Genomic DNA, 22,942 nt, shown 5'->3' on the forward strand with positions numbered 1-22,942 from the left:
TATAGCTATAATTATAGATAATTCTGAATATAGACATATAGATGCTTTACGGAAAACATATTATTACTCCTTATATGTTACGCATTGTAAATTACAGGTTTAACACTGAAAAATGTTACCTCACAAAATATCAGCTCAAAATGTGTTATTACTCCTTATAAAAAAAATTAAGAAAGTACAGAAGGAACTTACATTTTTCAGAGGGTTCTGTTGCATTGATATCTGAAATAGAATCCAGAAGTCACAAAATTACCCACAGAGCTAACAAAAGTTCCTATATATACTCACTGTAAAACTGATACTGAAAAGACAATCTCCCTAAAACCATACAAGAGCAGGCTGGTCTTTGTTTAATTTGACTCACGCCAATGGGATTCCAACTGGCCAAGTTAAACAAGACCTAATCCGTTATCTAAAATCCTTTCAATTTGGTGGAATATATTAATCGACATTTGTGCAAGGATGAGCAGCAGTATTTATCCACTTTTTAAAGTACAAGTGCATGAGCAGAACTGTGCAGCAGTAGATTCATCTAGGTGTCGGGTTCGACGGTGACTCGGGCGTTTCGGGTGGGCTCTGGAAACCCTTCGGCTCTCTCACAGCCCTGCGGTCCTGCTGACCTGGTATCTGCGCCGCTCTCCCGGGCTGCACCTGCCCGTCCTGGAGGGTCGGTGAAGGTCAGCCTGGTGCTCCGCACGTGGCTCACCCCTTCCACGGAAAGGCTACTGCAGTCGGCAGTAACGCAACAGCTGCCCGGCTTCCTCAAAAGGAGGTTACCCTGGCTGCTTGGGTTTCTTACAGGTATATTTTCTAATACCAAGGGAGATAATTATTTAAATGAAAACTAAGAGCGAGCAAGCAAGCAACAAGGAACATGTAAAACAATGGTTATAAGGACACAACTGCCTTCTTTTATGGAAGCCCATACCTGTGTCCATTTTACATATAAATCCCTTTTTTTCTCTGCATGGAGATAATTGCCAGACTCCGTCTGTGGTCCTCAGGCTGATACAGAAATTCCCTTTGAGATGATCAAATTCAGGCTCCCTGATGCCCCAGTTAGAATAATTTAAGGGAGAACCATCAAACCAGAAGACAGTTTCATCTAAGGGCAGAAGTTATGAATCATTAAAAATATCATAGCATTTTGATAAATATCTCTGTTTCAGTTGGACTTACCCTCACATAAAAAAATACTGTATTATGGAATGCCAGGATTTTGTCTGTTTGGCCACTATATTATTTTTTTTCCTTGAAGGATTTAAAACCATCCTACGTAGTTGACACAGAAGACAGCCTGTACTGCTTCTTTAAGAAGAAAATAAAGGCATTCACATGCATGCATACATATTGAGTATTCAGAATACTAAGCAACAACTACAGAAAACTTGACTGGTTTTACTACATCATAAACAGGTAATAAGCAGCTAAAAAACCCTCAGAAGATAACAGTGTTTTGGAAGCATTAAAATTACCAAAAACCAAAACAGATTCTTACATGCAGTTCTCTTCCACCCAAAACTTACTGTCTGTAACAAGCAGGATGTTCAACCACACCATTTGCACAGAATAACCAAAACTGTGCAATTCTTCCAAAATGAAGGCATTTTCATCTTCATCTTGAATAGTTAGAAGATTTGATCCTACAAATTAAACACAGACCAAATTTTCAAACAATCCATGCCATTAAAATGTGACGTTGCATTTCAAAAAGTTAAAATTACGAGCCTTAATTGAAAAGCTGGAAAAGTCTGGTTATACAAGTTCTTAAATTTGCAATTAATGTGAAAATGCTCAGGCTGATATAAAACACGATTTTAAAACAAGTTTGAAGGGGAAAAAAATAATTTTATGTGTTATTCTAGAAATCAATATTTTCACATGGAAGGGAACATTTTTTTGATGTATGTTGCCTCCAATTTCATAGTTGGCTTATGAGCTTCGCTATCATTATCTCGATCTAGAGAAAACACACGCCGTGATTTCAGTCATTTCAGAAAATATGTATTTTTTTTTAAGACATCACGATGACATTTTGTACCTATAAAATAATCACTTACCTTGATTTTTGCAGACTTCATATGCAGTATCAAAACTTGTGCCCTGCAGAACTGTGGAAAAGCTGTAGCAACTGTTTTTGAATTTGATCCAGGGAACAGTTTTTTCTGAACATAAGCCCTTATAGGCAGTGAGTTTCTTTTCTGTGATAGAAATAACAGCACAGCTTTATTGGCACAACAACATACACATTAATGTAACATTCCACACGCTGTTTTGGAGCAATGCTAATAAGCACGTTATTGCATTATGCTTCTGTTTTTCAAAGTGAAAATCTAGTGGTTGTATATATTTTTATTAGAAGAGTAAAGCTGGTTTTATTTCTGATGAAAAGCCTTGCTGGATTGCAACACCAGGACAATCTAACCAGTACTGATGTGCAGAAGGAGTTACGGGCACATCAGAGCACTCCGGGCTGCCCGGCATCTCCCAGAGGGCTGGGGATTTCCAGGGACTGCAGAGCTTCTCTCCACTAAGCCGCAAAGATAACTCATGCCACATACCGTGGCAGAGGGGAGAGTTTCCCATCAGTGAGCAGCAGCCAGCCTCTCCGGCGCGCGACGTGCTGCAACAACGAGTCCCTCCGACTCGGGGCAGCTCCACAAGCTCGCTTTGCGATACCCAGCATCGCTTTTTGGCAGTGCTGTAGGCTCAGCTACGTTACCTCCTACTTTGCTACGAACCACACGTTTTAAACATTAAGTAAACCTTAGGCTGTGTTATGATTACATAACTTGACAAACAAATTAGAAAGCTAATCAGCTTCATTACAAAAGCCATGCTAAAGAAAAATTTTTGTCTTGAAGGATTCCAAAACAGCTTTCCTCTCAACAGATCCAAAAGCTCTAACAAGCTGTTGGTGATCAGTACCACTGACCAGGAACTACTTTGAGAACTGGATGCTGCCAAAGGCTCTGCAGTCCTGGACTGAATGGAGTTCCAGACCTGAATTCTGAATTCAAATGAAACCCAGGTAATTGGCAGAGCATGGCAGGATACACAAAATATTTTAGGATACGGGAAAATATTCTTATCTTTGCAAAAAAAGTTGCAAAATCTTTATGTGCAATCAGTGAAGATGTGACTCTCATTTTTCACTTTGCTCTAAATGCTTCCCTTCTCCCATCTCACAGTTAATTGCAGCAAACTGAATTTATTTCCCTTCAAGCTAGGTTATTAGCAATCATCATTTTTCACAGATAATATAGTGTTCACTAGAGAGACAGATTAAGTAATTTTCCTGTTTCTCTTCTATTATGAAAGTTCTCTTTCCATTCTCCTACAGACGAGATCTGATGGCCAATATTTTATGGGGAAAAAATGGTTTCACAAATAAGAGATACAGCAAGGAAATGCCAGAAATATACTTCAGTTTTGAATAATACTAGCATCATCGCTTAACCTCAAACCAATTAATTTCCTTTCACATACTTCTACTGTCAATACATGCATTTGCAGCTGCAAAGATTTACTATGAGACTTCCCTCTGACTTACTAGGTGGCACATGGCAAACTGCTCCTTGCAGAAGTCGTTCGCAGTTAGCACTCTTCCAGTGCCCCGAAGTATCAATGTAAACGCAGCTGCCAAAGGCCTGAGACTCGTCGTCTTCCCAGAAGGTAAACAAAGACCTAGTCCCATCCGACCATTCAAAGTTAAGCCCGTTCTGCCAAAACAGATTTCAAATTATCTTTCTGATATGCTTTAACACCATCCAAGCTCATCTTCTTCTGGTGGCATCCTCACCAGATATTACAGAATGTCTCTTACATCTCTGAAGGCTGGATAGATCCAGAAGGATCTACACAAGACAGATCCAAGGATCCTCCCAACTTACTTTTAGGAGACCACAAACTACATCTAACCTGCTGTTTTGGGGTTATTTGGGCCATTGAGCAACTACAAATGAAACAACATAAATTCAATGCTGACACTACAAGAGATTTTTTTGTGCATTTTTAAACGTTTTCTATGGCTTTTAGTTCTCAGTAGTCATTGCACCAAACTGGCCCTCATTAGATTTATACGTTACGTTGCAAAAAAATGGTTAGGGCTCAAGCCTTCCAGAGTTTCATTTCCAGATGCAAACTTCCTGTGACTTCAAATGAATGACACAGCTCATTAGCTTGTTACTGGAAAAACTCCTTTGCAGCATCATATTCATAGCCAGGGAGACCACTACGTACATCCGAAGTGAACAGCCCGATCCAGTGGTTGTATCCCAGCCGATTCACAATGACCGTGAGGAAAGCTTGGTGATACTGGTTTGTAATGCTGACCAACTCTGCGCCGTTTGCCATGCAGGTTTTTAAAGCTGAAGACCACGTAAAATTCCCACGTATTAGTTTATATGTTCTGTTTCCATATTCTAAAGTATCTGGCACTGGGTACATTTCAGATGCATTGATGACATGTCTGGATGTGTCTGTTATAAACAGAAAGAAAGGATTTATTTGTTTTTTAAAACAGACAGCTTGAACATAGCAGAACAACTCCTAAAAATCAGAACTATCCTTAAAAACAAATCTAAAAATTTGCAAACTCCTTGGTTTCAAGAAGGCACTGTGGACTTTAAAAGAAAAAGACGATGACTACTAGAACAGTGTCTGAAATTCCATCACGATACAAAACTCATCACAGGAGTGAATGAGTTTAATGTATGACAAAAAAAAGGAAAACCTGGATCGAGTTAGTTCCCCTCACTGGATCTTTGAAGGTCAGTAAGGAATCACCTGGGATCTGGGCATATCCCAAATGTCCAACAGCAGCGGGCTGCAGGGCGCTCTTATCCCAGATACTTCACATGTAATTTAGATTACCTCTTTTGTGACCCATTATTTTTAATAATTTCCAAGATCAGTTTACAGCACAAAGCCTGACCTCACAAATAAATGTACTGGCACAACCGAGAGGACGACAAACTGTGGCTCACGGGACAAGTGCGTGCTTGGGAGCTTCTTGAGCTCATCTTTACTATCCGTGAGCCAATGTAGGGAAGATCACAGTACTGGCACTTACAGAGAAATCCTCTGTGCGTGGAGACTTAAATCTCTTTCTGATGACAAACTAACATAGCAATGCCCAAAAAAATGAAAGGAAAAAGCAGACTTTTTAGATTTAAGAAATAAAGAGAGAATGTCTCCCAGGAGAAATTTGTAATGCTGCTGTGCTCGCTCTTCTACAGCAGGCAAATGCCTTTGCTAATGTGTATGAATGCCCACAGTATACTTTAAATAAGACTATTAAAAAAAAAACCAAACCAAAACAATTCCTCAGTTTTAATCCCATTTGTCAGTTTGGATTAATTACTCCTGCCTGTAAAACTTCTCTGTGATTACAAAACGAAGAGGTTGCTTTGCTATGAGGTGGAGTGTTTTTAGACTTGGTTCCCTTTACGACTAAGAGAGGAGGAGTGCTTAACAAGCATCTTAAAATAGTAAATTAATTTGTCATTCACAAATAATTTAAAATTAGAAATTTCTAGGCAAGAAAAAGTTCTGCTCTTGAGCTAACTGAAGCACTCTATTTTGTTCCAGCTTTCAGTGTGTGTCACTGCTTAAAAAAAAAGGCAGGAAATGCAGTAAAATGCTGAGACAATCCTAACTCAAAGCATCACTAAAAGATCCGATCCCAGTTCAGATCTCCTGCTAGTTTATTTCATTTTAGTCTCCTACAGGAAATAAACCAAAAAAGGGGAAATGGGATGTGGACAGGAAGGCAGAAGCAAAGCGCCAGCTCATCTTTCCAGGAATTGACACATTTATTTGGACATTTGAGCAAATTTAGCAGTTCACTGCCGCCAGCAAGAGGCTGTCTCACTTCTCCCTTCCTTGCCTCTCCCTCTCCCATGCACAGACACGTCTGGCGTTTGCCTGACCCTGCACTGAGCCGGTGCAGCCTGGAAAAGCTGCACAAAATGACATCAACTAGGAGGAAAAAAAAAAGGGGGGGGGGGGAAAGACAGGAAAGTTTTCTGCTGAATTAGCAAGCTGACCTGCCTGCAGGCAGTTTGGGAGAGTGCCATGAGTGTCACATGGGGGGGCAGGACTGGTCCCCTCAGCCCCAGGAGCGCCCTGCTGTGCACGGGGCAGGCGGGCAGCACTGAGCCCCGCCACGCTTCGGCCGGGGCCCACGGGCCCCTCTCACATTCACCCGGCCGGGAAACGTGGGGAGGGTGCTGAGCACCCGCTGCAGCCCCAGTCCCCGCAGGCGCCCTGCGGCCTGGCCGCCATAAGGCAACAGTTTCCCTTCCCGCCTTTTAATGCCTTTTCCATCTGTCTGAAACAGCAGCAAGGGGTTAAAATACAAACATTTGGGAGGTAAATGAAACAAACCAGCAGGAAAACGCATTTATTTATTTTTTCTACACTACGTGCAGGATTACTCCAGCACTCCCCACAACTGCAGTTCATAATACGTGATGTCAAACGCAGCTATAGTTTGCTAGAACCACACGTGAGCACTGCCCAAAGCTTCTACTTGTTTATTCTACTTCTCTCTCCCTGGCCTCCTAGGCAGCCCGCAGGAGAGGACTGTCTCTTCAGACCCAGGGCGGTACATAAAGCCGAGCCATGTAAAACCACCCCCGCGGTAAGTCCGGCACCCGAGGACGCTCCTTACAGACTCAGATTACAGCCCTGCCGTTGCTTCAGGGTTAATCATTTGCTGCTGGTTTATTTTTGGTACCACGCTGTAGCAGCTCCCGGCCGGCAGAGCTGCGGCAGCCCCTGGGACGGGGCTCCAAAGCTGCCGGAGCACCCTGGGGTGCCACCGGCTCCCAGTCCCAGAGGCAATGCCGGAACGTGGCTTGAGGAAACCAAGCAGCGCGATTTCCCCACGAAAGCTTCGTGCTTCTGGTAAGCGAACTTTATGGCAACGGAAATAGAGAAGTGTGAAAAGAAAAGCCAAACTCTATTTTATCGGCGAGTTGGTCCGCGCTGTTTGCAGAAATACATTTTCTAGAGTCTCTTCTGATCTAATATTGCAAATCCCACCTGATTTTTTTTTTAAATACCATATTTTAATCAAAGTTACCCTCAATTTTGTCTTTTGTAATCTCATGCTGTTGCTCTGTAACAGACAGAAATCATGAAATTTCATCTCTATTCCTGAATCTAAGATATGCAGCAGAAAGCTCAAAGTTAGGAAGAAAACTGAGTAACAACGGATTTTTTTAGAAATTACTTCTCCATCACAGCTATTGATTTATTAAATAGCGTAGAGCTAGTCTGTCTAAATATCAGAGTAGAAATATCTTAGAAATCTGTTACGTTTCTGGCTTTACAGACACCTATAACAACCTGCTTCTAGATGAAAATAAAGTAAGATTAATTCAATACAGTAAGGAAAGAAAACAGAAGCAAAGCAAAACAGAATCTTACCCTGAGTCTTTTGGCAGACAAACCCATAATTTTTCTGACAGTTTTCTAAGTACCATTTTCCCGTAAAATAAAAATTAGGGTTATTTGATACTAATGTACATAGTGGAAGTTGTTCTTGGATGTTCAGACTGTTAAAACGCTGTCTCTGCAATCAACACAGAACCTTATATTAATTACAAAAGACACTATGTAAAAACAATGCATAATTATCACATTAAATTCAGAAGAATAATTATCTGAAAGTCACTATTATAAATATTTAGGTAGAAGAATGAACACTCCCATAAATGCAATTTGAAACAGTAACCTGATAATAAAAAAAGTCACAAGCTTTCACTGAACAAACTAAAATGCTAAGCCAAATATGGACTCACATGGTGTAGAACAATATATTAAAATATGAAATTCAAAATCTTATTCCTAAACTTTGCTCAGACCCAGCATATGATACTAACCACATCATTCAAACTTTGGTGCTTAAAAGCAATTGCAAGAGAATGCAACTATAGCCACAAATTACATAAATAACTGCCTCGATAGTGCCCTATTTTTTGCTACCTCAAGATATGCCCATACATCTGTGCCCACAGTTGTCTGAAGTTGCAAAAATCAAGAGAAGACTAAGTTGCTGTAACAACTTAGGCCTTGTCTTTGTGGCAGTCATGATTTTTATGGATAAAACAACTTCCCGCTGTCCTTAACCCCCCTGGAAATACTCACATGCACTACTTCAACCGGAGACCAGTTGGAATACATCGGGGGATTTTCATTTACCCATTTTTCATAATCATCACTCTGGAAACCTATCCAAACACTAGTTTTCCGCCCAAATAGATTCATTGTAATGAAAGCTGGAAAATGAAACAGGAATAAAATATAATTAACTAGTAACCATTCAGGGACAGATGAAATCTCTTCCAACACACTAAAGCACTGAAAAATTTAATTATTAATCAACGGCATTATATGGTAATACGGAAAGTAAGAAACTAGAAAGTAAGAACAGGAGCGGCATCTCAATGTCATCTAACTATAAATTCAGTTAAATTGATTAACTTCAGTCGGGTTAGGATCTAGTCCATTAACTAGTAAGTCTTCCAGAAGTGTTCACAGCACTTTGAACAACTTAAGTATTAGTTGAGGGTACTGCACCATTGATAAAGCTTCTCTCAGTTTTAGTGGAAAATAAGATGTCTCAACTGAAGATAGCCAGTGAGACTCCTCCTACATCTAAATAAGTGTTTTTACAAATCTATGAAATTCGACCACAGATTTTTATGAATAGGGATTACAAATATTTCCAAATGCGCTGACATTTATTTCTCTGACAGTTCCAGCCTAGCACTATGCTTACGTGCTATACTGTAGATCAGATTTTAGGTACTATTAAAGGATAAAAATGAGATCGCTTTTATAACAGTGTGATGTTGCATTCATAAGGTAGAAATTTTACACAGCAAATTTTTAAATGGGTATTCCATTATTTTTTTGCTTTTCTAATCATGGTAGTGAGCACAAAAGCAATTATAATTACTCCTCAAAACGTCCCTGTCATGTAGCACAGTGAATATTTGAATCTTTACATTCTGGGAAACTGAGGAAAAAAACCCACTAATTTGTTTAAAGCAGTGGAACCATAAGTAGGATCTGAACAATCTTTTTTCCAAAACCTGTATCCAAGATGAAACTTTACTACAGCATCCTAATGAAGATGAAATTTTATTTCTTTAACAATATTTTCAATACCTTGTTCCAGTTCATCTTCGAGGGAAGCAAGCGACCCATCATAGCTACTGCAGAACTCTTGTGCAGAGTACCAGTTTCTCAGATGCTCTGGATCCTTCGGAATTTGTATCAAAAAGCACTGTTTAAAAAAAAAAAAAAAAAAAAAGAAGCTATCAGGCTCGGATTTGAATCAATTATTTAAAGGCAAACACAATTAAATTTATCCTCGTAGTCACTGCAGTTCAGCACTAGGATAAACCTGGCCAACTCGATACATGTTGCTATTAAGGAACGTATGTATAAGATAAGCCTGATGAAAGAATTGCCTTTCAACCTTCAATCGCAAATAGACTTCGGTTTGTAATTATCTTTGATGAACTCTATTTGAAACAGCATCTTTTGGAGGATGGCAGCAGTTAGGGATCCATTCAGTACAACAAGGGGTCAGAGATCTGTTTTGAGACCATAAAAGACTTGGGATTGTCATGGAGCAGGCCTTTTACAGCAAATGCACAAACACGCTTAGATAGCACACATATAGGAGTACTCACTTCCTTGAACTAAAGTAAAATTTTTGACACCTAAGACAACTTCTGTGTGCGCAAAGCTCTTTAGTAGCTGTAAACCTTTGTATCACTGTGCCGGTAGTTATAAACCTAAGGGCCCTGCTTCAAAAAGGAAGAAAACCTTCAAATACTGAATAATCCTTAAGAAGTTCACTTTCTGTCATAAATACGGAAAGCATTTTGAAAAATCAAACAGCAGAAAAAAAATGTTTTACTTTGAATCCAAAGTGCAACCATCCTTTCGGACATACTCCTTGCTGGTTCTGGTCTTTTGGAATCTCTTTCTCTATTTTCCATGCAAATTTACGTTTACAAATACAGGGAAGAGAGACAGTACAGTTTTCATCACCCCAGAGTCCTGTGTAAAAAGAAAAAACACAGTTCGATATTGGCTTGGGAACTGGAAAGGGTTTTTTTCTTAGCTAGCTTAAATATTGTTAAGAAGGATATCCTTTAATGGTCGAGTAAGATGAGCTTCTACATCAAATACATTTGGACATATCGCATTACAGTGGATTTGATGGTCCATGGGGCTCATGCTTTTATTCCCAGTTTGATTTTATTGAGTTAAACCAATTCCTCTACACTGAGTCACATAACATATGCCTGTATCATCATGTATTAAAAAAAATATTAATTATGCAAAAAAAAAGAGGAAAGGTATAGAAATGATGCCTTCCAGATAAAATAGCTTGACTTCCTTACATTGAAAATTTTTGGCAAGATCCAGGTACTGACGTAAAACGCTGACCTGCTTTGGAGGAAAATACATTTTTCAGTGGACGCACCAAGTTGTTGACCAGCTCCCATCTGCTGGCCAGCTGAGGGGGGAGGGTGGGCGTCTCTTCCTTTTATCCGATACTAACTATAGTAATGCCAAACTCAAGCATCTGAAAGTCATTAATCAAAACCCTGATATTATGTGGGGGAAAAAAAGAAGGGTTTACATTTTTTCAGTTTGACTTTTGAGGCTGAGATTACAAGAGTGCAGCTGGGTTGATTTTTTTTCAGCTTTTCTCACAAATACAAAGCTGTATGTTTTTTCTTTCCGTGGAACCTGACATGTTTACTTTATCCTGTGACTTGCAGATCTTCAGAAAACAGAGGCTGTGAGATGACAGAAATCACTGGAACCAGTAGCACTGTAAATTTTTGCTTATTACTGTACTAAAATATAGAGCTATGTGGCGATGTAAAGGCTAGCATCAAAACCGTGGCACCCAAAAAAATCCCTCAGCAGATTGGCTATAGGATCAAAAATAAGCTAGAAACCTGAGTATTTTAAAGTTGTGTGCTGCCAGAAAAACAATTTATAAATGTAGGAAAAATTGTTGTGCAGTCCTTCTGGCTCATTTCGTTACGAGAAAACTGACTGTGAAAACCAGCAATGCATTAAGATTTTTGCTGTGCCATGTTAAGAGATTCTTAAGTAAAACTGAAGTATTGGTATCACTGGAATCTTTTTATTTTGATATTAGAGAACTGGAACTATTAATATAGTTTAAAATCCTACAACCTAGTCTCCAAGCATATTAATGATATTTCACTATTCTTTTCTTAACCATAAAAGCAGCTATGCAAATTATAACCATATACCAGGACTTTAATATGGATTGCATTTCTTGAGAGCAATTTAAAAAAAAAAAAATAATAATCCCTTTGACCAACAACAGAATCAAGTCGCAACTCCCTGCAGCCAAAGGAAATATAAAATAAACCTGTTTGTGATGAAATGAAGCCACATCTTTTCCCGGGTTTCTGCAGATCTCGTTCCCTCCCTTCATTCCAGTTCTGGAATGTTACTGGTGATTCATCTCTCCAGCTGCACAGAAACGTTAAGAGCATAGTTACACTTTTTCCTATCTTTACCTAAAAATACACCCTCCATTAAAAGCATTTGTAAGCAGATACAAGGTACAAAGTGCCCCTTTATTAACTAAGCGTTAAAAAACCAGACAACCAACAAGAACAAGGTTGATATTCATGTCTTTGCCTTGTATCTTTTTATAACCCTTTCAGAAGAAATACCGTAACATGAAATTAAGGGTAATCTATTCTGAATATTTACACGAGAACTGAAGTTGCCTCTTGAATATCCCACTCAGTCATCAAACGGTTTCAGTCCATCGGACTGAACGGCAGCCTGCAGACAGGGCACCGAGTACAACTCACGGCAGCTGAAGTATAGGTATTCTTACCGAAATTCATCACTGAGGTTTTCTGCGTGCAATCCAATCCACCAGTGAACATCACTATTCGATAGCTATAAAAAAATGTTTTGCCGTATGTTTAGCTGTTGTTGCCCTCTTAGCAAAGCATTAACACACTCCTAAAGTCAGACTCTGTATTCAGACAAATTGCATCTCCATCGGGTTCCAAGGGGAAAAACAAGCGCTAAATCCTGCCCGTGTTACTTTGCGTCACTTCAATAAGGTTATTCATTTAAGTAGAGCATGATTTAGCCCCCAGTTTCCACCAGATTGCTGATATATCTTCTAGACCAGGAAGTTACCATTTTAGGAATTTACTGCCTATCTGGCTTGAAAAGGACTGTAGTCTTAGGCCAGAATTTGGTTTTCCCCAACTACTAAAAATAGACAACAGCAAATATTTCCTTTTAGCATTAATATACTGCTGGTTCTCAATATTTCCACAATGTTTTCTATGAACATGTACTGACTTCGTATAGCTCATACAGGAGATTTCTAGAGATGCGTTCCAGACTGTTCTCATGAAAGGTTCTAGACCTCCAGTCCTAAAAGGTGAAGTATTATGGATAAGTCACAGAATTAACGTTACTCAAACAGCCACTTATTGTTGCTGTGCTGATTTGATTCTGCCTTAAACTATGAACGGGCTTCGCTTTCAGGGTTAGCCACTCAACAGCCACAGTTCTGGGGTCTTTGGGAAAGAGCCAAAGAAAAAAGTGCAGGACACTGGAAAAGCCACCCTGTCTCTGAGAAGCATTTATTTTTTTCCAGAAAGAACTGAAGTGCAGCCACACTCTCCTTGGAGTTACAGTTAGGATTTCACCAGCTTAACAGCTTATCTAGCAATATCAAATGAAGAAAATAGATCTTTTTGACCAAGAGGAGACTCAGGAATGCTGTCTGATTTGGTATTGCCTAGCCCCAGAGTTTAGATTTCTAATCACGGCACTCAGTCTACACATTACAGTTTTTAAAGAAATAGTGAAAAATGTGATTTCAAATTCCCTGCTAAGAAATTTTGACCAAGTTTTCTAATGACACATGCAAAGTCTATTTGGACTGCTGAGTATTATTTTAGTGATTGCCATCCTTACTCCTGCTTCCACAGGAAACCGGTTACAATCACTCAGAGACACACCTGGCTATACTGGGAAAGTTTAGCCAAAGGCAGCAGACTTTAAAATAGCTGCGTATGTTGCATTCTGCGACAAAACTTCAAGGAAGTTAACCTGATTTCCAACGCCAAGGGAGTAAACTTGGCTTTTTCATCGCTGCATGGTCACAAACTGCCATAATACCCGCTGATTTTAATGATTTTAAAAAGATCTCTTGTAAGTAAACATGACTGTAAAGAAGCATCCAAATTAGCCATTTTAAGTGATCTTAAGTTGGAAAAATACTTCTCTCTCAAGTTATATCATTTTTTAAGTCATAGACATTCAGTTTCAGGTAAGGCAGTAATGAAATCACATCACAGTCTCCGGTAGATGTGGAAGAAGAGAGCCTAGCCAGTTACACTGCTCTTTCATTATAAGCTATTTCTGCCATGAACAGTTGGTTTAAATCCAGTTCATTGTGTTTTAATACAAATTACTTAAATAGCAGATAAAAATGATGCACAATTCCTTGGAAACTTAAAAACGCCATCTTAATACAGCACAATTCTACTTAGGCTTCCAATTATAAGTTAAAAGCAGAGAAGGCTGTACGCAATGTAAGCAAAACTAAGCGTGCGTCGAGAGCTTTGCTACCCAGCACTAGTTGTTCTTTGAAAGATTACGTTATGATATCCCTTTACATTACAGCCATGTAATTTTACCTGCAGCAAGGCAGACGTATTATTTTTATTAATTTTATTTGCCTTATTTTGCTTTTACTGAGAACATCTAAAAGAAAAAAGACTTAGTTTCTTAGGAATTCATCTGCTTCTGCAGCTATTTCTCAGCTTCAAATCTGTTTGTTACATCGGAGTGGTTCTACAGAAATTCTGCTTTTATCCAGAGGAGGGAATTTAGAGGCAGACGCCTTTTTCCCCTGGAAATATCCATAGTCACAAAGGGGTTGAATTCAGGAGACATCATACAAATGTGCTGGCATACACAGAGGAAAATGTAATCTATTTTCCATGGTCATAAGTACCCACCTCTATGGTTTAGAGTTCTAGATTTAATTAAAGTGCAAAGAAATTGGTAATTCTTCATTCTTGACCAGCTCTCCCCAAGAGTAACCTTTCAAATCATCACACTGAAGATTTAAACTCTGAAGACCATTTCAAACATCTGGACTTACTGCCCACGTCATGCTAATACACCCCTGAAATGTCCCTCGGCATTAGCTGCAAGTTACTGAAGGGGAACGGAGTGTAACACCGCAATTGTGCGGGATCAGGAGACATGCCGGTGGATGCAGAACCGCTGGGTGAGCACCTGAGGAACCACAATGGGTCCCCTTGGTCATGGAGGGGTGGGGGAACAAGAAGAAACAGAGAAGGATGTACACCACATGTGAAACAAACCATTCTCTTTACCCCTAACTTTGGGATGGGAAGCTGGTTTTTGCTCCTCTTGGGTCTTTTGAGGCAGACTGTCCAACCTGCGCATTAGCAGAGATGACTGCAGATTCTGAAATGTTACTGACTTCCTTAGCTAAACACAGCTTCAGGGAGGGATGTGGGAAATGAAGACAGCAAGAGAATTATTTCTAAAGTAAAATGTCTTTTGGATTCTACCTGGAGCAAGAGGCAGCCAGATATTCTAAAAGATGCAGCAGAAAATAACCAGTGACTGCCTGAGGGTTTAGTTTTTCAAAGGGGTAGTTCTTGTTACCTTCTTAATTTTATTTTGAATAAAGGCTTGTTCACCAGAAGAATTTATTGTCGCCATTCCACTGCGAAGCCAGCCACAGACAAACTCATAGGTTTCCCAGTCTGTAGGACTGACATGGAAAAGATACTCTGCTCCTTGATAATATGACCACGGCAGTTCTAGAAAACAAGCAAAAGAGTCAGTGCTGCGCAGCGGTGAAAATTCATTTCAAGTCTCATTCTTTGTGACCCCCGTGGTCCACCTTCAGCCACGCGTCACAGGACAAATATACCACAGCTCACAGCAGAACCGTATCTGGCATATCAGATTATGAAAACAAAAAAAAATGAACAATGAGTAAATTTTGGATTTATATTCTATCCTGTGATACTGCACTAATGTTAACAGGGTTGCCCAGCCTTTGCAAAAAGGCAGTGTTAGCGTGACGGAGAGATTATCAAACTCCTGTGCTTATTACTGGCAACATTCCTTTACCTAACTGAAGTAGTATCTGATGTCTCAGTGTTCCTAAACAAAAGAATGGCAGATTTTGATTTGTAGCAACAAGTTCCTTAATGTAAATTTTCAACTTAGAACATTTAGTTATTTTATTTTTACCAATAGCCTAAATTATATTTCCAAATCATACTGTTTCAAGATATGAAAAAGGAAAATGTTTTCATACCAGCTATGTACCAATCTGGATTCTTTGGTTTAACACCTGCAAAAATACATAAATAAATTAAAATATTACTGATTAAGAATGGAAAGAGGTATTTCACCAAAATTGCTTTCTCCACACGGTAAGGATTTGAGCAAAATAACGAAGAATATTGCTATTCTCATTCAGCGACAAAAAAAGGAGTTAAAAATAGAATACAATAATTGTCACACTTACTAAATGATGTTTTTAGTAACCTTTATAAATAAGAACTTTGATTAACTCCTGCTAACTAACTGCTAAGCATTGCTATCCATTTTGACACTGACTGCACATATTAGACTTGTTAACTGGTCAACAAACCCTAATGGCCACATACAGCTTTGCCAGGATTTCATGCAGAAAACCAATGAGGAGAACTCCAAATGTGGCTAAAAAGCAAGCTTTTAGATTTTTTTTTCCTTGTCTCTCCTGAGTTGCAAGTAATGGCTATAATAGACAATGTAAGTTAATTAAAACTTCACCTTTTGGTATTTTGCATATCCATTCACGCTTTTCATTGCAGTGTGCTGGAAAGACCGTTCTATTTACTTTGAATGCACCGCAGTTTCTTGAGTCATCTTCAACATACTTGCTTTCCAAAAATGAAGATACAACCTGAAACCAGCACATTCATTATCTTTCACTGACATTCCAAGAGTAAGCATTTCAAAATCTCGTTATGGAGAAAAAGGAAGGATTTGGATATGCATGTATGGTAAGAACATCCTAAGTAACAACTAGAGGACCACCTAGATTATGGTGGTAAAATCCAAAAAATAGGGTCCATAATCATGCTCTCACAATGTCCTGTTCAACTTTCCCATCTTCTATCAGACTCCTCCTTCATAAAAATAATTGAATAGCTATGAAACCTAACAATTTTTTGACATGATTAGCAGTGGTTGCCCACACTTAACAGCCTTTGCTTCGATTCGACACATTGAATTTTGCACTTGCGTTCTGAAATGACTTAAATAAAGATGGCAGAGCTGGCTCTGTTCTTTAAGGCTGAAAACCAATTATGGTTTAAAAACTGACCCTTCTTCAGTTGTTCGGTGTTTAAATCCCAGGTACTAACCATTAGTGTGGTTAGTGGCACCAACATCTTCAAGGATGCAAAATCAAAAGTGGTATTAAAAAAGGAAAGACATACCTCTGAATGCAGGCGTGAACCTAACAGCCAGAGAACAAATAAAGCTTGTAAGCACAAATCTAAGGCTTTCCAACGTATGCGTGTATACATATACACACATAGGCACTCACTCTGCACGTACCTGGGCCTGGGTTAACCACAACGTGCTTTGCAGGAAAGCACACATGTGCAAACCTTTGTAACCCTACCAAATTCCTTTTGCAGTTGCACAGGCTGCTATTTTAATAGCGGTGGACTATTAATCCTCTTGTAACAATTACTTTAAGTGAAGTACATGGATGTGAAAAACAAACAGTTTTCCTGGCCAACGTTTGCTCACAAGGCTTATTTTTGTGAATTTATGCTCAGATATGACCTGAAAGGTTACTGAAATATGTAGTGTACAGATAGTTACAGGGGTTCTGTCAGACCACTGCCATGTCCCTCCAGAAAGCGGGTTTCTTTTATTAAATCCAATCCAGAACTGCCTTTCTTCGGTCCTACAACGGAAACAAAGAAAATAACATTTCTCAGGCACTTTTCCTTAGCTAGTTCACAGATTACTTTTTAAATACTGCAAATATCCACATTCATTTCTTCTTGAATCCAGTATATCATTCTGTAATACATTTCTTAACTTTTTTGTATCCTTGAAGTAAACTCTGGTTTTCCTACTAAAATGTTAAATTATATCTTTAAAGATAAAAACATTTAAAATAGGATTAAAATTGCCAAACTTCCACGTCAATGGGGAATGTTAACTCACAAGAATATCACTTTAACAGTTGCTCGACATCTACTACAGAGATCACCTTCAAAAAGAATCACATTACAGTGCTGCCAATACACTTCTTTTCACCCATTTGTAAGTTCAAGTTAGTCAAGAGTAGAGACTTCTTCAGCCACTTGTAAAGAGGATGGAAGAACCTAAATTGTAGATTATTTTTACATATTAGTATGATTAAGACAGATATACATTAAAAATTTATATTTACCTATCAAAAATTGTATATAATAAATTGTTTAAAAATGTCTCTTCATATATATGGCTAAAACTAGCAAGATGTGCTCCAAAATCTCGGCACAACGCTTCTGCTTCATCCCATGTTCTTCTCATCAGGACTTTCTCGTTGTGAAATATCTGCAATAAAATAAACACTGCCATAAACGTAGTTGATTTTCGATAGCAGTTGTTTCAGAAACCCATAAAAATCAAGTATTATTTGCAGTTTTTCCTACAATAAAGCCATGTATATTCCAAGTATAGTTCTGATTCAAGTCTTAAGACTTTTGCTCACTTTAAAACACAGTGAAGGATGGTAACAATTGATTTTTGTTTGTCGAGTAAAAGAAATAATGCTTTATCAAAAATATCTAGGGAACAGCTTATTCCTAAGTCGATGTAGAGTCAGAAAAATTCAGAGCAACCTGTCACATACCTTGTAGCAGCTGAGCAGATTAGCTTCCGACTCCCACCCAAAATAGCAGGAACTCAAATGTTTTTGAAAAGTAAGTTCAGGTTCTTCATAAGAATTGATTTTTTGCTTGCACAGTGACATTGCTTTGAAGTTCTTACAGCTTTTCACTTCCCAATAACCAACAGGGTGCTGCCCTTGCATAGCCACACATCCTCCAGAGTGACCTAGACATGCAAGTAAGTGTTGAGTGTCAGAATAAAGCATCTGAATTTTGTGAATTTTTGGTGAAGTGACTGTTTTACTGGCATCAGGTTCTCGATAAAACCTTGATGAACTTACAAAAGTAGCAAATTCTCTGGTCAGCGACAAGTTTCTAAGCTTGTCTTGGCTGACTTGAGCTTGTAAAACGAACCACGACAAAGGATTCCTCTCGCAAAATGCAGGAGATGAAACGCAATTTAAAACAGTACTTTTGCAAACTGCAGTAGTAAAGCAATAAATGTAAAAAGTCCAAAACTCAGAATCAATTAGTGAAATGGAGTGTCTTTGTTATTACGTCTCTATTCTCAGGAATCGCTAAGAGGTTTACCTTTCAAAGGATGAACAACTACTTAATTTTTTTCATTTTTGTTTTCTTGGAATGTTTTCATTTGGATTAATATAAAACAAACAAAATCAAACAAGCAAACCAAGTATCAGCAAACTAAAGGGGATGTAGAAAAAACTTCCACGCAGTGCTCTTATTGCCAGAAATATATCTAAGACAAACTCTCCCCTCTTTTTTTCATATTAAATGCAAAATTACAAACTGTGACTGTTACTGAATAAAATTCACTACTTCTCTGGGATCTTTTGCTGGGAGTCTTGGAAAGCCCTGATGGCCTCCTTGAAAAGGAGAAGAAATGTATGAAAAACATCTCACAGAAAAAGAAAGTCCATCTGTATCCCGATTCATTCTGTTCCTAGTGACTGCTGCTGAAAAGATCACCTCCAACTCTCAGACTCACAAGTTTTTATATTACTTTGTCTTCCCGACAGACGATGGAGAAAATGTTAATTTTCCCCCCCCGCCACCGCAGAGGGGTGGGACGAGCGACGTCCAGCATCCTGCCACAACCGGGGAGCCTGCGATAAAGGTGCCCGGCTGGGAAGCGGGGAAGGAAGCTCCAGCTTCTCCACAACGTCCAACTCATCTACCTAAATCCACGGAAGGAAGTTACACAGTCAACAGAAAACGTACGCATCTCTCTCTCTGCTCTCTTGACCAGGCAGGGAGGAAAGGACCGGGACTCTTCAGCCACTGCAGGAGGAAGAGCGCGCATCGCCCCCCTCCCGGCCATTTCTTTTCTTTATCAGCACGGCACTCACGTGGCTGGTGCTTGTTCCAGTTTGTGTAGCTCATGGAGCGATTCTTCCCCGCTGCACTTAGCCAAAAGTATTCTCCTGTGTTGTTAAGGTCTTGCAATCCTATCCAAAAATAAGTTCTCTCAGATTTTACCACGCTACGGATCATGCTGTTGATAAAAGCTTGTTCAAACCTTAATAAAATAATCAAGACAAAAAGCTTATTAGAATAAAACAGGTCAACTGGTATTTCAGTGAATCGTTCTCATGAAATGATTACACAAGAGGAGAAAAAATATATGAGGTACTTAATTTTCTTTCTAGAATGCTGTGGGGAATTTCAGGCACAAGTCTGTAGCATAAACCATAATTTTACCCTCTTATTCTTGCCCTCCCCCCCGCCCAGCATTTGGGCACATAGGAAAAAACAGTAGATTCAGATTTTATAAGCTCAATGCTTATACTAGAAAATATAAAGACAGAATATATTAACGATGCACAGATAAAAATAAGACACTCCTTGTACGAAGGAGAAAAAATAGTAGGGTCTGAAAAAGCTACAGAAGAAAGAAAAGAAACAGCTCTGCACAGAAGTATCCTGTTAGAACCAGACACACAAAACAGCCCTGAGAAACCAGAGCTGAAGGGCTCAAAGCACTAGCTGATCTGACTACAGAAGGAATCACTTTTTCCTTCTTAATTTCCTCATTAAAGTTATGTGAGAGATTTACACCTTTTTGGAAGTATTAATCGTTGCATACAGTAACCCGTCACTTACATGTGATTTATTCAGATATAATTGGTATAGCATTATACAAAAAAATGCTTCAGTTTATGAGCACATTTAATCAGCTTCCTATGAAAATATATACAGCAAAGTCCCAGGCTGATAGATTTATACAGCTTCTTGGTTTCACATATTGTGAAAAGAATGGCTAAATACCATAAGAATTTCACTAATGTAAAAAATTGAATGTATCTGTAGCACTGAGAGTGACTGAGAACTTTAATTTTCATTTCCTCTGCATGTTCTCTTTTCACATCAACTCTCTGTCCTCTACAACCTACTTTTTTAATGAATACGTTAGGATCGGCACAGTGGAAAGTTTTTGCATTTTTCACACCAGAACAACAAACCTCAGCAGTAATTTAAAAAAAAAAAAAGTTAAACTAAGCTTCCTTTGCCACTCCAACATTGGAACTGGGAATTAACATAATAAGTAGTGATGGCTATGCCCAGAAAAAAATCACATAAAAAGAAATAAACAGAAAAAGAAACCAGAAGATGTGCTTCCAGCGATGTGCAGTGTGCCCTCAGCTCCCTGTGATGTTTGAGCCGCAAGTGCTCGGCTGCTCGGATTTGTCCTTTATCCTCCCCGTAAGGATTACGGTCGCACTGCAGTACAGTGCCGTATGCACCGTGCACGATCCTGAAACCACCCGGCAGGCCAGATCCCCATCGATGTACACCCTTATGTGGGGCAGCCTGTGTTTTCCTAAAATGCCTGGCTATCATTCATCTGACTGCTGGTGGTTACAGCACTTCCCCTGTCCTAAAGAGAGAGGAGATTTCCTCCTTATGTTCTGGAGTTTTTTTAAACAATGAATACGTGGAGGTTAAAATACATATGTAATATATCTATCAGTATGTCATAAACTTGGATGGGAATCCAACATAAAGGGTAAATCACTAAGAGATCAGAGAAAACCCAAGCATCAGGACATCTGCAGAGGAGAAAGCCTTTGCTGAAGCTGGAATACAGGTAAACAGGAACAAAGCAAGGGAAGACAGACCTCAAATGCTTTCAAACGTTTACTCACTCTGCTGAAAACTCACATAAAATGCATACATCGGTAGAAACATTTATAAAACATTAATTGATTTGGATTAAAATTTGAGATATTTTGATTACAAAAATTAAATATAGTCAGTTTTCAGTATAATTTCCAAGTACACTAATAAAGTTTCTTAAAGATGTTACATACCTCTGTAGAAAGCGCTTTGTTTAGATTCCTGCATGCTCGTGTGTGCACATTGCTGTAAGTGTTTATTAGCCTCACAATTGCTTTTTACTAAATTTATTTTCAATTTATTTCAATTTACTTAAAAGATAAAGCAAAGCATACCTTTGATTTTAGCCAATGTTAGTAATTATGCTCGCCTCTCACGCAAGTATTATTTCATACTGGTAATATCTTTTGCCATGCAAGACTCTCTAAAGTTAGAATAGCTCTTGTTAGAGGTATCTTCACGCTGTCTAATAGGATTAACTACCTGTTTGTTACTGATACAAGTGCAGATGGGCAGAAATAACCACTGGAAGCATGTTCAAAACTTCGAGGGGTACTGTCGATTTTGTAACAATATCCACCATGTCTTTCCCATCCCTTAAAAGAAATGAACATTATTTTATAGATTATTAATTATTATATAGTTGTTAAAAACTTGATCCCCTTTTGTACCTTGTGTCTGACCATCGCTGACGTCCCTATAGCCTTTTTCCTTTCTACCATGGTTCAAGAGTAGTTACCCTCAAGGTCACTGAAAACGTAAGTAAATTCAACAAAGGTTTGAAGTTTAAATCCTTAAATTGTGCAAAAAAACTGGCTTAACACACATGCGGGCATGGTAACATCTTTAACAGGTATGACAAAAATGCGAGTGACAGTTAAGGCACTCTCCCCGCACACTACTTTTGTTTCAATTTTATACTTTGAATATTGTTTTACTGATGGATTTTGGGGAGGTACACAGTCCCCTCCGATAGCCATCTCTTTGCATGAAGCGTGTAGTAGCACTTGTTGGTTTCCACTTGTGGTAACTCATTGCTGATATCTAATACCCCAAGTGCAGGGTAAACACTGCCATGTCAGATTCAGTTAAGTTGTTATTAAAAAGGATTACAGCTGCCCTTTGTATTCAACTGTAAACAGAAGTATTTATTCCAGAAATTGCTGGCCTTTCATACAGCAATGCACTCTAGTTATTTACCTTTTCTCAGCTCCCTCTCATTTTCAAATAGAGCTTCCAAAGAAAAAAAAAAAATTTAAATCAACAATCGTCCTACTCTAAGAATGCAGAATTAAAAGGGCACATTTTCATGGTTTATCAGATGAGCCAGAACACTGAGTCAGTGGTCAGCCTGCCTAATTTCTTCTTATTATTAATTTTTTATTTCTTATTATTCACCTCTGGGTGTCCAGAAGACGCTACCAGGACTGCTGTGAGTTCTGCCTGTGTGAGTTCATGCGGCGTACCTGCCTGGTCTTCCCGCTTGAGTGTTTGAAATAATCAAGATAATAAAGAGATGATAAACCATCTCTGTCCAATCTATCTTGAAGCCACACACAGACAGGAGAACCGGCCGATCTCACTCGGCCTCTTCCGTGAGGGAGCTGCTGCTTGCCAAGGAGCTCACGAAGCGGCACAACCAGAGGCAAGCACAGCACCCAGCCGGACACCATCACACAGTGCTTGATGGTGACATTAACAGCAAAAGGAGAGAAAAGGGGAAAGGGATAAGCCCTTTTTCTGCTATCCGTCCTCAGGTACGACAAAATGCACAAGCAGATGCTGCAGACCTATTCGGGACAGCAAGCAAA

General features: G+C 39.0%; 1 protein-coding gene across 1 annotated transcript in view; it reads right to left on the bottom strand.

Annotated features, from left to right (window-relative positions):
• The window catches only part of PLA2R1 (phospholipase A2 receptor 1), a 43,844-nt gene that overhangs the window by 3,021 nt on the left and 17,881 nt on the right, over nucleotides 1-22,942 (bottom strand). The window contains exons 10-29 of the mRNA XM_054829945.1: nucleotides 21,615-21,727; nucleotides 19,364-19,533; nucleotides 18,017-18,219; nucleotides 17,573-17,718; nucleotides 16,993-17,077; nucleotides 15,928-16,060; nucleotides 15,428-15,463; nucleotides 14,764-14,921; nucleotides 11,927-11,991; nucleotides 11,447-11,550; nucleotides 9,944-10,086; nucleotides 9,184-9,301; nucleotides 8,158-8,288; nucleotides 7,438-7,582; nucleotides 4,243-4,481; nucleotides 3,554-3,722; nucleotides 2,061-2,201; nucleotides 1,527-1,643; nucleotides 929-1,105; nucleotides 193-222 (exon numbers count right to left, since the gene is read on the bottom strand). Coding sequence (XP_054685920.1) covers nucleotides 193-222; nucleotides 929-1,105; nucleotides 1,527-1,643; nucleotides 2,061-2,201; nucleotides 3,554-3,722; nucleotides 4,243-4,481; nucleotides 7,438-7,582; nucleotides 8,158-8,288; nucleotides 9,184-9,301; nucleotides 9,944-10,086; nucleotides 11,447-11,550; nucleotides 11,927-11,991; nucleotides 14,764-14,921; nucleotides 15,428-15,463; nucleotides 15,928-16,060; nucleotides 16,993-17,077; nucleotides 17,573-17,718; nucleotides 18,017-18,219; nucleotides 19,364-19,533; nucleotides 21,615-21,727 — 2,623 coding nt within the window. The remainder of the gene's footprint in view (nucleotides 1-192; nucleotides 223-928; nucleotides 1,106-1,526; nucleotides 1,644-2,060; nucleotides 2,202-3,553; nucleotides 3,723-4,242; nucleotides 4,482-7,437; nucleotides 7,583-8,157; nucleotides 8,289-9,183; nucleotides 9,302-9,943; nucleotides 10,087-11,446; nucleotides 11,551-11,926; nucleotides 11,992-14,763; nucleotides 14,922-15,427; nucleotides 15,464-15,927; nucleotides 16,061-16,992; nucleotides 17,078-17,572; nucleotides 17,719-18,016; nucleotides 18,220-19,363; nucleotides 19,534-21,614; nucleotides 21,728-22,942) is intronic.

Source organism: Grus americana, chromosome 6 (assembly GCF_028858705.1).
Source record: "Grus americana isolate bGruAme1 chromosome 6, bGruAme1.mat, whole genome shotgun sequence".
NCBI classification, from domain to species: Eukaryota; Metazoa; Chordata; class Aves; order Gruiformes; family Gruidae; genus Grus; species Grus americana.